The sequence below is a fragment of the Plectropomus leopardus genome, chromosome 19 (genome assembly GCF_026936395.1).
Source record: "Plectropomus leopardus strain MGB_pleo_1.0 chromosome 19, ASM2693639v1, whole genome shotgun sequence".
NCBI classification, from domain to species: domain Eukaryota; kingdom Metazoa; phylum Chordata; class Actinopteri; order Perciformes; family Serranidae; genus Plectropomus; species Plectropomus leopardus.
Genome location: NC_142194.1, coordinates 6,289,845 through 6,306,022, shown reverse-complemented (window position 1 = coordinate 6,306,022; position 16,178 = coordinate 6,289,845). Strand labels below are relative to the sequence as shown.

At 39.4% G+C, this 16,178-nt stretch overlaps 1 protein-coding gene across 11 annotated transcripts in view; it reads right to left on the bottom strand.

Annotated features, from left to right (window-relative positions):
- The window catches only part of tanc2b (tetratricopeptide repeat, ankyrin repeat and coiled-coil containing 2b), a 195,687-nt gene that overhangs the window by 39,263 nt on the left and 140,246 nt on the right, over positions 1-16,178 (bottom strand). For 10 of the 11 annotated variants that reach the window (XM_088069805.1, XM_088069806.1, XM_088069807.1 and 7 more), the window contains 3 exons: positions 14,933-15,116; positions 10,512-10,760; positions 2,116-2,247 (listed from right to left, as the gene is read on the bottom strand). In XM_088069805.1, coding sequence (XP_087925931.1) covers positions 2,116-2,247; positions 10,512-10,760; positions 14,933-15,116 — 565 coding nt within the window. The remainder of the gene's footprint in view (positions 1-2,115; positions 2,248-10,511; positions 10,761-14,932; positions 15,117-16,178) is intronic. The other variant, XM_088069810.1, reaches the window with a different exon arrangement.

The window sequence follows — 16,178 nt, the reverse complement described above, 5'->3', positions numbered from 1 at the left end:
TGGCTTGTAAACACACTTGGCTGCCCTTAGAGGAGGAAGGTTGAAACAAGTGGCTCTGGCAGTAACAGCGAAGCTTTGAGAGGAAGGAGCTCTTCCCCTGCCCTGTCTTTTCTCTCTTTGTCTGTGTCCATCTCTGTCTCTCTCCCTACCTTTTCTTCCCGGCACACTCTCACTCTGCATTTGTCTGCAGCCAGCTGCCCTCGGGTGGGGGAATCACATCGCAGCTCAGCCGAGTGCACTCTCAGCTAAGTGGGGTCTTAACAGGTGTTTAAAACACACAGGGACGCATATTTGTGTTCGCTCGGATGGCAAAGGGCTGCCATTACGGTGCTCATTACTGGCTAAGTGACTGAGGGAGAAGGGCGAGGGGACACATAATGTTGTGACATAAGGCCATTTGGCCATTTGGTGGGGAGGCTGAGGAGATTTGCTCGATCACGGAGGCACTTGCAAGACTTAAACAGTGCGCACTGGAGTGCACACTGACTGTGAATGTTACGCGCTGAGACAAATTTAAGCTTAGCAGTGACACAACCTGACAAAACGCTCTCCTCCAGTCTCACACAAAAAGGCACACAAGGACACACCAGCTGACAACCTCCAGTGTCCAGCAGCAGCAGCAGCAGCAGCAGCAGCAGCAGCAGCAGCAGCAGCAGCAGCAGCAGCAGCAGCAGCAGCAGCTGCATGACTGGTCTGATACTGGAGCATTTCTGTAGCTCTGCATGCAGACTTTTGTACCTGAAACATTGCAAACAGCAAATCAACCCTCACTGACTTTTATATGATTTAAAAATAACTCGTTCGTCACGCAGCTTCGCCTTGCGTTGCTCAGCTGCTTTGAGTTTGTTGTTTGTGGGTGAAAAGCAGAATAGTGTCCCATTGTTTGCCTCTGCACTGTGTCTGATGTGAAGCAAATGGCTAATCGCAGCCCAAGCTGAAACAAAACAGCGTTTTTAAAGCGAAAGTGAAAGAAAATAATGTTTGAATGCTTGGACTTTGAGCTTTTCACTCAATTTCTTTCACTGCAATTCTTATGTCCAGCCAGTATTTATAGTGCAGTATCTCTCTGAAAACAGCGTTTTCTATGTCGTTTGTCACATTTAGGTCTACACATTATGAGTTTAAAATGATGTCCATGCAGTTGCAATATTGCGGGTCACACTTGATAATAACTTCTGGGTAGAAAATCCTTCCGTCACCTATAATAAATGAAACAGTACTGAATAAAGATGTAATTTATTTCGCAGAACACGGTAGTGGTCTACCACTGCCTCAATTGGTTAGTTTGTATGTAAAGAGGTTTTTTAAGGATGGATAAGGAGGATTTTTTTGTGCAGGCACATTTGGTCTATCAGAGATGCTGGCAAAGCAACATTGTCATAAAATAAGCACAGCAGAAATGTCAGACGGGTCGAACCACAGAGTTTAACTCTAGATCATTAAACTGTACAGACACAGCTAAAAGTGTCAAAAGGAATAAACTGATTTGCGAGCTAAAACAGTTGTCGGTCTACCCGGAAGTGTTTGCTGTTGTTAACGCAACATCATTCAGTATGTCTTCCTGGTTGGAGTCCAGCCGTTGGCATGTTGCATGAAGTTACCCTTTTCTCTCATTTCAGTTCAGCTCTCTATTGTCTACTGTTCAAACGTATGAAAATATACCCTAAAATACCCCGAAAAATCATAATAGTGTGTCTTTGCTTACAAAGAAAAAATATCAAAATGACTTAATAGCTTCTTGATATCTTTTTTTTTTTTTTAGATTTTTTCAAGAATCCACTAATGACAGTAAAGCTGTAGAAAATGTGTTAGAGAGATAAAAAATAAGATGCAGCAAAGGACAGCAGGTCTGAATTGACCCCCAGCCACAGCAGTTTATATAGTGGGGCACACACACACTCTACCAGGTGAGCTAGAGGTCACCCCAAACTCTTGATATATTTGACCGTATTTTCCTCTTCTTATTCTATTATACTTTCTTTATATCTTCAAGTTGTGCAGCTCACACAGCACAGACACTGAATAACACCTCTATATCATCAGCACAGCTGTCAGTGGACATGAGGAGTAAAAGGAGGGTGTGTGTGTGTGTGTTTAACTTTAACTCTGGCTCACCTCTCAGGTCCTGCCCGGAGCGACCCGGCCCGCAGGTGGTGCTCTGTCTGGGCATGCGCAGCGAGGTGCGTAATGGAGTGTGTCTCTGCTCATCCAGGTATGCCAGGTCCTCCAGGTGGGCTGAACTGGTCGCTGCAGTTGTGAGTGAGTGACAGAGAGAGGGAGAAGAGGGGCAGGATATTTTGGGGAAAGACAAACAAACAAAAGACACTATTATCAGTGTGTACATGTACATTTTAGAGGCACATTAACCCCTTAAAACCTGAGCAAATTAGCGTGATTTCTCACAAAAACACAGCAAAAAGGCAGTAACTGACGTAAGAAGAAATGACAAAAAAATTGCAAGGAATTAATTAAAAAAAAGTAAAAAATGATAAAATAAAATAAAAAGAAAAAAACGAATTAAGACCTTTTTTTTGGTAACCTAATGTTCCCTGGTTATGTGATAATTTTGCAATGATTTTCTCTCTCTTTTTAAAAGCAAATTTTTTTGTCAAAGTTTGCAGGAAAATTCATACATGTCATATTTTTTACAGAAATAAAACCAATTTGCTCCACGTTCAAAGGTTTAAACACTTGTGTAAGCCGTCTGAACGCAAGAAAACTTATGTCGATCCAAGTTTCAAAGGGTTAACTAAACAACCCCTTACACACACAAAAGAAGGTCACACTCAGAGTCCGGAGGCAGCTGTTCAACTCCTACAGGAGAGAGCGAGTCAGCCCTACATGGGTCTGTCCTAAAACTCCCTCCTCTCAGTGTCTGTCACGCGGCACGGAGGCAGATGCCATCCGGCCCCTCTCAGGATTAATTAGCTCAGCAGACAAATGTCTTATTCATGGAGTGAGCGCCGTCTGACGCTGGCTGCTGATTGTTCACACCATGCTGTGTCTTCAGGGCCGACGCTCGCAACCAGTGAATGTTAAATCAGATCAGACGCAGCCAGCGTGAGTAAGCTGTGGAACGTCACACCTGAACCCCAGATAAGAGGTGAGGGAGAGGAGAAAACTCAGAACAAAAAAGATCCAGGAGAGAAGAAGGCCTGAGGTTGTGGATTTTTAAAGGAAGATTTAATATCGATAGTTTGGAACAGGAAAAAGCTGATAATCGATCAATTGGTCAAGTCAAATAAATAAATAAATACATTTGGACTGTTTTAGACCAAAGAAGCAACATGTTTGGATTTTGATTATGGGCGTAGGTCTCCTCTAAAAATGAGTCAACAAGTGCTCTGACAGGAAATGTGGTTAGAAAAACCTCCACTAATGCAGAGATAATGGCAAAGCTGAGGGGACAGTGACAGAGGACGGGATATTAGAGACATAAAATCAATCAAAAACTAGGCGTTTGGGAAAAATCTGATTAACGATTTCCTAGAAACCCTTATAGCCTGTGTTTTCCTTCAGTTTAATTCCAATTTATTTCAGCTTGTGTCTTTTTTATGTTTCCAACAGATTTTTACCAAAGAACTTACAAAACTTTTCAATTATTTTCCATAATATTTTACCCTATTTAGTTTAAAAAAGGAAGGCGTATATGGCAGTATAGTAACGCAGCCATGCATTACTAAATACACACTTGTGATTCAATCGCTGGTTAGTTAGTTAAATATCAGCAAAAATAGACTCATAAAATGAATTAAGTTTCAAAATAATATATTACTAAACTTACTATACTTACTATATCTTGCTAAAAAAAGAATTGTACAGTTAAAATAAATCTCACAAATTTTACGAGTCTACAGTTTATCTTGATAAAGAGCATGACATATCTTCCATTATTTCTCTGGATAACGAGCTGATCTTCGTGCAATATCCAAATATACTAAATCAATATCTGTTTTTATGTCAAACAAACATTTGCACAGTTCCATGTAAAAATGGCAGTAGAAATCAAAAGGAAACTTTCTTTATCAGCCAAACAACACAAACAACAAAATCAGCATTTCTTCTTCTAAATTCATGTGTGTTGTCTTTATAAACCTGTTTACAGAAAACTGCTTGATCCACAGTTAGAGTTTGATGGAGATGACAGTCTGATGCTGCTAAACTGTATGACGTAACTGCAGCAGCCTCCCACTCGAGCTAACATTAGCCGTCCATCAGTAGTAACTGCCACCAGCATCGTTTGGTGATTTACCAAACTGACAGCGAATATTCACGCATCTTATGTGCCTCAGATGTCAGTGTGAACGCCTCGATTAACCAACTGCACAACAGCTTTATAAGCATTTTGCCGTTTCTCTTCCAATATGACAGCACGTTTTTTTCCCCAAAACAAGGTGTAGCCTTGGCGATGACGCGGTACCGGTCTGGTCTATGTGTATCACGTGATGCAAGTGCGGTTTTAGCAATAGATTTTCTATTATTAATAGAAGGTACGTATTTTGCACAATGTTAGATATGTTTTAAGATTTTTACGAACATATTTTGAATAATAGCCCATACAAAGTTATTCGAAACTTTTCTAAAACATTTAAAACCTTTTTTCTAGTTTTGTAATGTTTCCAGAAATTTCCTGACTGTGCGAATTTTGGGTTTTTCATTGTTTGTATCAGATACGACAACATAGTACTCGCTGAGGTAGTTTCTAAAATTTGAGAATCTAATTGGGCAAGACATACAAGTAGTCAAATGATTGGAAATTTACCATTTGCCTTTGTTTTCCCTCCAAAATAAATTTGGTTTGTTTAACCCTCTGAAACCTGGGAAAATCATCTCAATTTCTCTCAAAAACATAGAAAATGGGCAATGTGCACCTTATGAAGAAATTACTTAGAAATTAGTGAGAAATCAGTCAATTACCTGAAAATAAGCACAAAAAACAACAAAACAACACAATAAACAAGGAAATAAACAAGAAAGTAAAAAAATAAAAAAACAAAGAAATTCTTTAAAGTCTTTAAAAATACTTTTAAATATTAAATTCTGATACTTAGAAATATAGTTCTCTGGAATTTTGTCCATTTAAAAAAAACATAGTTTTCTAAATCTACTAATGTCTTGCAGATTGCGGGACAGTTCTTGCTCTTTGTTCTTTGTCCCATGTTTTTGGCAGAATTCAAACTAACTTGCTCAGGGTTCAAAGGTTTAAGAAGAGTGATGGCGACTCAGGTTTCCAAGGGTTAAAACTCATCTAATCATTTGACTGTGTTTCCTGCCACATCTGACTATTTTTATTACTAAAGTTGGTGAGTACAATGTTATCATGACTGACAGATTTTGAGACAAAGCTACAAAAATAATTTAAAATATAATCTTATTATCCAAATCAGAGCTGGGAATCCTTTTTCTGCGACACTATACCTTAAAAACTCTGAGGTCCTGAAATCCAAAGTCATATTCAAAGAGTTTGGGAAAGGTGTTACTTCCTCTCAATCATATCTTCTGTCTCTCTCTTTCACTCCAAAATGTGAGGTGCAATAATCCCTCCATGTGACACCAACCTCTCATTGATGTAAAACTAACCACCACCTCAGCACTGATCCTGTCCGTGGTGTAAAGAGCGGTTTCTGTGCCGCTGGACTCAGTCCCAGTGACGTACTGGGTATGTGTGTGGCTCTGCGTGGGACTGCTTGAGTCACCCAGGCCATGGACCCAAAAATGAGCCGCATGGGTTTCCCAAAATGGAGGGAAAATGGCAGCTGAGAATGCTGGAGGCTCGGCCCTGATGGGAATGTGGGTGCCGGTCATCCAACTGGGCTAAAAGTGGAGACAGTGGGGGCATTAATCTGCTGCTAAACCAAGGAAGAATGACTCAGGGCTACGGAAAAGACTGGAAAGGCTTCCTTTATTCTCTCGCTTTCAACTGAATGTGAGGAATCAAATCTGTGTGCTCATCACCTCTATCTGCAATGCAGCAGGCTGCTGGGAATCACATTCACAGCTCCTGAGCCAATGCGCTAACACCGCACGCACGGTGAGAAGAAATAAAGGGGGAAGACGAATAGTGGCAGGGTTCATACACACTTTTACCAATAAATTTCCACAACTTTTCCATAACTTTGCCATGACAACCAGGGAAATTTTTTTCGACCATACATTCTCTGAAACTACCGTCGATACTTGTTAGCGGTTCTTTTTCATTAATATATGGTTATTATCATTTAAAAAAAATATTGAATTCAGAACAGGACTACTGCTGAAAATTTAAACATAACTAAGGGACCGTTTGTTATTTATTTGAGAGGTGGGGTGGTGCAAAAAAAAGTGAGGCATGTCAAATTATTTTTTAAGCACTAGGGAGGGACTTTATTTTGTATTTATTTTATGGCCGATATTTAAAGAAAACATTTAGATAACTTTTTTTTAATTTTTGGCAATTTTGGAAGAAAATATTTGGCTTTAATTTTGGCAATTTTAAAGAAAATATTTTGCAGATAAACATTTGGGTGATTTAAAAAAAAAAAACAAAAAAAAAAACCATTTTGATGATTTTTGAAGAAAATATTTTTCAGTTTTTTTTTATTAAAACATGCCCTCCAACCCCACTCATGTTCACTACAAAAATCACCAAAATGACAAAATTACACAACTTATCACAGCTACAAACTGTAAAAAGAAAAAAAAGACATTATCGCTAGATTTAAAAATTCATGACTTTATCCAAAATCTCAGAGTATAATTAGTTTTCCAAAACTTTCCCCTGCCTGAAAATTATTTGCAAATTGCCTTAACTTTTCCAGATTTTTGATGACCGTATGAACCCTGTAGCATGAAAGAGTGAGAGTGCAAGAAAAAGAAACTGTGCAGCAAAGAGATCAGCTGCTTTAGGCAATGACAGCCACATCAGACACTTCCTGTTTCAAAGAGTGACTGATAGCATGAATGCATGCGTGCACACACACACACACACACACACACACACACACACACACTTTGAGACCAGCTGGGCTGCTGTCCAGAGCCAGTCACAGTATCAGCCGGGGAGCCGACGAGTCATCTCAGATATGAGGTGGCTGCTGGTGCTCTAAACGCCTCACCATTCTCCTCTCATCTCCCCGAGAGATGACTCCAGATTATAAATAATGGAGGTCCTGGCACTTAAACAATAATATTTCCGGGTATTACGCTGAGTATGTAAGCAGAGGTGGGATAATCAGGACAAAATAAATGGTAGAAAAGGAAATCAATGACACTTGTCCGCCCCCCAAATTGAAAATTGTTATCTCGGGTGAGCTGTTATCTTAATTTAGTGAATTTAGAGACTATAGAGTGTTAGCTCACTGAATCTCACAGCGTCTTTTATTCCTCTTTAGTCGTTGTATGAGTAGGGATCCCACAATCCCCAGGCAATTATATAAGCTTGTGCATATAGATCCTTCAAAATGGCATTTTCAAAGGGTCAGTTCACTCAAATTATATTAAAAAAATACTTTTCCTCTTGTGGTTTTAAGTTTAAATTAATTTGACGAAGTTCTGAGATACTAGCGTTTGAGATTTTTCAGAAATAAGTTAGCATCTTAGCACTCCCTGTTTCCTCGCCTTGAGATCAATCTGGGTTTTTTTAATGGGTTTTTGGTTAGATGTCTGAAAAAAAGGTCTGTGGTTAACACAAGCTTAACCCTCTCAAAGTTTTTTTCTAGTGCTTCATTCTGACGCCTTTCACAAAACCTGAGCAAAAGGGTTTACAAGTACCTCAACTCTGCACAAAAAGATAGTACTCAAGTAAAAGTATTAACCACTGGTAATGAATTAGTCCTTTAGTCCTTATAATTCTTCACCGAATAAAAACTCGAAGACAAATTAAATTCCTGAGGGGCTGTAAAGTATCATTTTTAAATTCTGATCATCTCTGCTCCTGTGGAGCGAGCAGCATTAGCACCACAGAAAAAGAAATACTCTGCCTCAGTTACTCCTTCCTCCATATCCATCTTAAGCTCTACCAACGCACTGCCTTCATTAGGTAATAGAGTATCCCCCTCCCTCCCTCCCTGCTCATTTTTCCTCCCCAGTCGCCTTCTGCTCTCACTCGCTCTCCCTCTTTCTCTCCCTCCGCACATCAAAGCGAGTCTCTCTCTGTCACTCTGGGGGATAGAAACGGTTAATGCCTGGGGCTTTGATGTTCCACTGCTGTGTGAGCCCAGCCAATCCTCAGCCTGCGCTCGCCTCCCATCCCTAACATCATCTAATAATTCTTTGTGGAGGAGAGAGTGAGAGCGAGAGAGAGAGATTATGAAACTCTACTTTCACTCCTCTTCCACACGTATCCATCGACAGAATTCCTGACAAATACAAACCCTCAGAAACATTATCGTTTTTTTTTTTTTTTTTGCTGCCTCTCTCCCTCTTTTTTTTTTGCATCATCTGCAGCTTATAGTACATCTTTAAAGCCTCCTTTGAAGGTATTGAGGGGCGTAGATGAGATCGAGGGTGAATCTCTAAAGTCGCTGCGCTGCCAGACAGCAGTGTCAAACAGCAGAACATGACCAGCATAAAGAGAGGGTCAGAGCTGCAGCGACGGGCTTGTCAGGAACATTAGTGAAATGTATGTGCGCGTCGACAGTACGTGCACACTTTTTTTTTTTTTGCCAGTGGGAGTGGGTGAAGTGCATAATAGAGCTCATCGTCTGTAACAGCCTCTCTCTCTCATGATGAGAACAATAATACAATCAGGCCCATTAGGACTGCCTCAGTGTTATGAAACTGACATTTTTGCTGATATATTTGCTGTTTGAGGCCCACAATAAGAAGCACACATCAATGAGACCTCTGTCAGCAACACAAATGCCTGTTTTGTTTTTTTTATGATACTCTTCCAGCCGCAGTATGTTCTCCTGCTGAAGCTATTTTTCCCAGACTGTATTATTCTGCTCTGTGGTTTTCGATCCACACCAGAGGGCTGTGAGAGTTTAACAAAATACCGCTGCGGATTTGCAGCCACCAGAAATTTCAACACTGAAATTTCAGAGTTGTTTCCTCGCTAGATTATTTAAAAAAATGAACTCAAACCACAAGTGAGCTCCTCGTGAAAAAAAATGGGCGCAGATTTTTAGGAAGTTTTGGTTGATTTATCCCAGATTTGCTGCAGAAACGTGGTCTGCAGCTCTGGGATCTGTGCTCGTTTTTGTTCACAGAATACCTGGCAATGTGAGCAGTGTGCAGATTCAATCTTCCCCTCCTGAGCTGCTGGCTGACATCCAAGTAATTAACAAAACCTGATATTTGAAATCTGAATGAGTTACATCACTGCTAATAGCCGATAAGAGACAAGGATTTTTTTTCTTGACAGCTGGGTTGGAAGAAACTCTAGCTGAATATTGGCAAGAAAAAAAAAACATCTAAAGATTAAATGTCATACAGATCACCCTGCAAAAGCCACCATGAGGCTGGACTTACCCCTTCAAAATATTAAAGGAATTAGTTTTGATTTTTTGAAGTGGATTTGTGTGAGGAACTCGTCCATAATCAGTTTTGAAAAACAGACTGGTGTCTGACATGGAAGCTGAGCAATGTTCTGCTGTGGATGGAGGCCGACCACAAAAATCTGTTTAAGTGTGCACTATATTTATAATGTTTTCAACTGTTTATCTTACCTAAACTAAAACCTATCTATGCTCCATTTGAAACCACCTGACTCCACTGAACAAAATCGAAATCTGCCTCGATCACTTAGGCAGCAGTAGATAAGCAACTCCTGTGTTCAGTGAGCTAAAATGACTGTTTTTGTTAACGGAGTCTGGTGCCTTTGATGAGAGCAAAGAGAGGTCTCACGCTCAATTTAGCTACTCATTGAAAACACAAAACACCACAGCAACCTGTATGTTTAGACTTTCCTCTCTCTAAATTTTTGAATGCATTCATTTTATTTTCTCATTTATTTTTATTTATTTTATCTGAATTGATATTACTTATTTCATTTTAAATGTCTTTCTCTTCCTTTGTTTCCTTTCTGTTTTACACTAATTTACCTCAGTATTCTTATTATCAACTGATATGTGTTGTTATGTGGTTTACATATTTGTTATTATTCCTCAAACTCAAATTCTCAAATGACTACGGATACATACCTCATACAACCCCACTTCAAAAAAATCTGAACTACCCCTTTAATTTATGCCTCTGCACTTGTTTCATTGTAAGATCCATGGTCACAGGATTCACACAGATGGAGGTCGAAGAACTCAAAGGGAGGGATCACAGTTCATCTCGGGAGGAAACAAGCGAGGAAAGAAAGCTTGAAAGGAGTGAAGAGGGAGCACTAGAGGAGTCAGAAACAGGGACTCGGAACCAGCAGCTCAATCCAATTTTGCCAGAAAAGTTACTCCACTTTGGCAGAATTGGTATCCTGCATGCTCATGCACTCATAAATAATCTTATTTCCGGCTCCTCGGACAAACTGTTGCCTCCTTTTTGTATTTTGACAGAGGAGAGAGGGAGGGAGAGAGGAGGGGACTCACCAGCCACAGAGTTAGGGCGGGGCATGAGGTACAGAGGGATGGAGTGGGCAGAGTGGGAGGACATGCTCTCCAGGTTGCGCTCAGGGATTTTGTTGAGGCTGTAGGTGGAGGCGGTCATGTTTTCATCCACCCTGTACAGGAACGAGTCCATGCCTGATTTCTGGGACTGCCATAGCTTCAGGTTTCCCCGGGAGCCCTCGCCGTATTTGCCGCCTCGCTCCATGTTCTCCGAGTAGCTGGTCAATGTGGCTGCAAGAGAACAAAACACCGTCTTCAGTGATGTGCATAATGCAGCTTTTTCAGCGTGGGAAATGTGTCACTTTTAGGCCAGGGACACTAAACTTGCTTAGCCTAGGGGACACTTTTGCAAAGTGACGGGAGGCCAGGGGCCAGTCCCAGCAGCCAAATACATGTTTGTAGGATCTTGGGATGTTTCTCGGATTTTAGGACATTTTTAGGATTTGAGGACATTTCCAGGATTTTTAGACGTTTCTACAATTTTAGGACATGTCTAAGGTTTTAAGACATTTCTAAGATTTTAAGACATTTCCAGGATTTTGAGACGTTTCAAGGATTTTAGGATGTTTCTCGGATTTTAGGACATTTCTAAGATTTCAAGACATTTCCAAGATTTTATTACGTTTCTAGGATTTTAGGATGCTTCTCTAATTTCTGGACATTTCCAGGATTTACAACGTTTGTAAGATTTTAGAGCGATAGGATTTCAGAACATTTCAAGGATTTTTGTACATTTTTAGGATTTTAGGACATTAGGGGCTTAGCTAAGACCTCTTTCAGGGTGTGCAGGGGATCCTCCACTGGCACTTTTTTGATAAAAAAGTCTATTTTGATGCTGTTTTATGCACTCCAGCACCATATGCATATTTAAAGTACAAAAAAAAATTCCCAGTTTGAATTACTTTATCTTTATTGTGAATTTTTAACTGGCTGGGGGGCCATCCCGCACCCATTTGGGGGCCAGATTTGGCCCACTAGCCGTAAGCTGGGTATCACTATTTTAGGTCATTTCTGTCATCCTCCACTTTACCCAGACCGTCTGTTTCACTCTTGTTTGCTGCTGTTTTGAATCGATCTATGTTTATGTAATGCTTTTCTCATCAAACTGCAGCCATTGTTGCAAGGAGACAATGCTCGCACCTGTTTTGACATCGACGCTTCACATCGGAGAGCCTTTTATCTCTGCTGTTTTCTTGCTAACAATGCAAGAATGCCACAGCTGATGTCAACATGACACCTGAATTGTCTTTCAGTGGGAGTTCAGACTGATTCTGAAAAGTGACACAGTCTGACTGGAAACTGACCACACAGTTCAGGTGGAGTCTGTCCTTTTTTTGGTTTATAAAAAGCTTTAAGATTACCACATTTTAAAGTGGAGTGGAGATTAGAGAGTCATTTTGGGTTATGGGAGCCAAGCTATATCCTGAGGCATGTTCCCACTGACTGTCACAAGTTCTAACTGTCAGTTATCCCAGACGACAGCGCTGCATGTCTAAGCAGGTACGGTTCACTACTTCTGTCCCTTTTTCTTTTTCATCACATGTTTTATAGACAAACTCTTATTTGGTTTTTAGCTTTACTTAACTGCTTTGCCAGATCTGCTTTTTATACCATGAAGTACCTTTTTACTGACGAGGATTTTCAAAAGATAAACCTTACAAGGTTTCTTCAAGGCCATCTCAAAAGAGTACTTCACCCACAAAATGAACATTTGTATGTCAATTACTCACCGTGTGTTACACTACATTTGTGAGGAAAACTTTTTTCTCGCATGCCTCCAAGGTAAACGAAGAACCCAAAAATGGGGAAACTCTTAATGACTGAAACATGGATCAATATCAGTTTTCCTGTGCTGCATTCAGATAAAAGGCAGTGAGCTAACTGGCACGATATCGCCCACAAATTGCAAGAAATTAGTAAAAGCTTACATGAAAAAAACCCCTGAAAATTAATATTAGTTTTTAAAAATGTTACATTTTTTTTTAAATGTCCAAAAAACTATATTAAAAACTATTATAATAGATAAATATGTATTTAAAATTATGTTGCAGAAAGAAAGTTCTTATTTCTTTTTAAATTCTAAGCAATTTTTTCCATAACTTTTTACTAATTTCTGGCTAATTTTTGGGCCATGTCATGTTAAGTTGCTCATTGCCTTCTCCCCATGTTTTAGCAAAAACTCAAACCAATTTGCTCTGGTCTCAAAGGGTTAAAGTCATAGGGGTCCACAAAACTATATCAACATTAAAAACAGCAAAACATCATCAAAATATTCTGATCGACCTTCCCACAGCTTGTATAGTATAATCCATGTCTTCTTACCAAACAACTATCTAACATTTTTGCTAACACCTTATTATTTAAAAATGAACTGAAAGGGAACCATATTTACACTCTCTTCAACGCCAGACCCTAATATTATCAAAAAAGCATACAACTGGATAAATGAGACTTGGATTATAACGCATGAGTTATATGAGAGTTTGTCAACAGATTTTTTAATGCAGTTTTGCTGTGGTTAAACACGGCCCCTTTACTTTAATTCTTGAATAATTTTCTCAGTTTTGGGATTTTTAGTTCACCTCGTTGGCATGCGGAGAAAACAATGTTTTCTTCACAAATGCAGCATTACACAACATAAGCACCTGATCCACAAATGGACATTTTTTTGGTGAAGTTTTCCTTTAACACAGTTTGGTCACGCCTATACGAGCACTGAAAGGATTACTGGCTGCTGTAATTAAGCCTTCATAATTGTTCTTGCTGTTGACACTGGCTGCAAAGATATCCCTACTTGAGGGCAATTTTAGTTCAAGTGTTGGAGGACATAATCTGCAGCCCTGTATTCTAAAGTTAAATCAAATTGTGAGACAAATATCTACCAAATTTAGTCTTTTTAGGTCCAAATTCTTCTTGCTTTTTGTCAATATCCCCCTTAAACAGCTCAGTGAGGCGACACTGTCCATGGAAACACAAAAAGGGATTATCATACTAAAAAGGCAGCAACTTTGGAAGATACCCACTTGAATCGTGTAACTGCTAAAGCTTCATATTAACTTCAGCTGAACTTCATGAATGCATTTTTGTGAAGAATGAGTACTTCAGATTTTGTCACCCATTACTTTCACTGGAATTGCTTCTGGAGGGGATCTCTTAGCAACCAGTGCGGACAGGAGGCATCACCTTAGTGACCAAAAACCCCCAAAAATCTTTAAATGTATACAGGGGTATGTAACAGCCTGGAAACCAGACAAATCTGGAGGCTCATGTTTTATTTGCTTTGACAGATACGTCTGGTCCCTCTCCCGTTCGCAAATTTACATTTCCAAGGATAGCGAAGGCATGACCCACCTTACAGTGCCTTGATCTGCCTCTGACTGGCTTTCCCTGACATTCTTACCTTCAGCCTAATGAATTTCACTCCTCTTGCTTAAACCTACCCAACCCACGAAACAAATGCAATGAGCCGATCAGAGGGAGAGGAGGGAGGGCTATGCCCCCGTTTAGACAGATTTCCAGCCAGCCTTGCCCTGGTTCAGCCAATCACAACAGTTTATCTGATATTGGCTGGTTTGAGATGATGAATGTCAACTTGAGAAGCCTTCAAACTTAACGAAAAACACATCAGTGCTCCACATCTTTACAGCTAGAGATAGAGTACGAAAGTCAGACAGCTGACAGCAAGAAAAATATTAACCCTTACAGACTGTTTTGCACATTTTAAGTCCTTTTCTTTCATCATTTTTTGATCATTTGGCTGTGTTCATGCATGTGGCATACATTTTGGCAAGACTGTATTTAAAGTGCAATAAATGTGCCACTGAAACCCATTCAAAGTGCAGTTTTTGATCTCACAGCTGTCAAAGCATAAAAACATGCATAGTCATGTCTGGGTGTCTTTCTGGCCTTTGGCTTTGGTATTTGTAATTTTTACTATTTTCCCCCTGATGATGTCATTTTGTTTTACCATATTTGGCACATGGACAAAATACATGCCACTTCCACTTGATGTACTATCACAATTAATGTTGCTGCTAATCATTGAAATATCCCAAGCTGTGATAATCAAAATAAATCAACTTTGTATGTAGTCTACTGAAAATAATTCATTTTTATGTTGGGGTTTTTTTTTTATCTAAAAAACATTTAAAGGATTAAAATTCTGAAAATTCATGAATATATGATATTTCCGATGTTGGTGAAAACAATAATAAGTAGAAAATCACATTAATGAATAATATTTTTGAGCTTGATTCTGAAAAGTGCATTTTGTGCAAAGAGCGATACGAGTGCGTGTAATATTAAAGCAGGCCTTAAGGGTTAATCAAGATCTTTTGTATTTTGAATTTGACATTTATACATGTTTGTTAAGGCTGTTCTTTCAATTTGTGTGCAGATCTCACCGATAATCCCGCTGTCCCTGCTCTCCAGTGTCGAGGTGGGACTGGTGACGGAGCCGTAGGCGCAGTCCTTGTTGCCGGCCTGGCCAGGCATGGCAGGAGGGAGGGTGGAGCAGGGGCTGCCTGCAGGGGGTGAGGCAGTGCTGCTGGTTAGGGTGGAGCACGGGCTGATCCTCTGGTTCTGGCCCTGGAACAGACACATACAAACACACACAATTTTAAAAAGCTTTGTTTTGTTCCGACAGCTCAATTAATACGCACTGGTATAAAAGGCAAACTACAATGTTTGAACTTTTAATATCTGAGTCATATTCAGAGGAAAATGTCACTTCAATATTGCGGTTTTCAAAAGCTCAGCCCCCCTGCTGCCTTTATGTAGTCAGTCCTTCAAAGGATTTTTTTCTCCCACACGCAACACATATCTTAATAAATAATAATTTGTAGCATTTTCTTTAAATACAGGTTTAGATAACACACACACACACACACACACACACACACAATATTTAAATACAAAAACACGCCTAATAACAAGTAGTCTTTACAATACTGTTAATATATCCGTATACAATCAGTTTATAAATGTGCCTCACAGCAAAACTTACTGCAGTTGAAGAGTATGGCAAAAAAAAAAAACTTTGAAGAGGTAGTATACACATCAGGGATGTGAGCGAGAACATCTAAATGCAGGAAAACAGTAATTTCCCCTTTTTAGAAACAAAAGGGAGTGGCATTTCCAAAATCAGATTGTGCCCAGTCCCATGGCTCATGTGAGGCTGTATCCTGCGGTTCTTTTTAAACATGTTGTTATGTGATGAATTCCTCTGCCAGTTTTAACACTAATATAACTGTATGGAGATCTCTGAATAGAGATTCTAGTCTGGAAAGAGCTCAATAAAAATCACATGACTTACTGAAGGAGATTTTTTCAAGATGAGCCTCCCACAGCTTAAAGACCCAGAAATGCAGAAAGAAAAACAATTCCGTTTTGATCCCGTGTCTCTGTGTTAATAATCATTTATCTCTTATTAAATGCTAAATATATGTCCAAAAAAAGTATTTCTCTTAGTTTAATCTTAGCAGTTTTAAGAGGATCTATTATGCTCATTTCAGAGATTTTTTTATGTGTTTTATGTAAAACCCATATACCAGAGACTTTTATGTGCATTAACAGTCGTTTTTTTTTGTATTTTGGGTTTCTTTTTGAACATGTTTACATGCTTTAATGTTCAAAAACAATTTATTATTC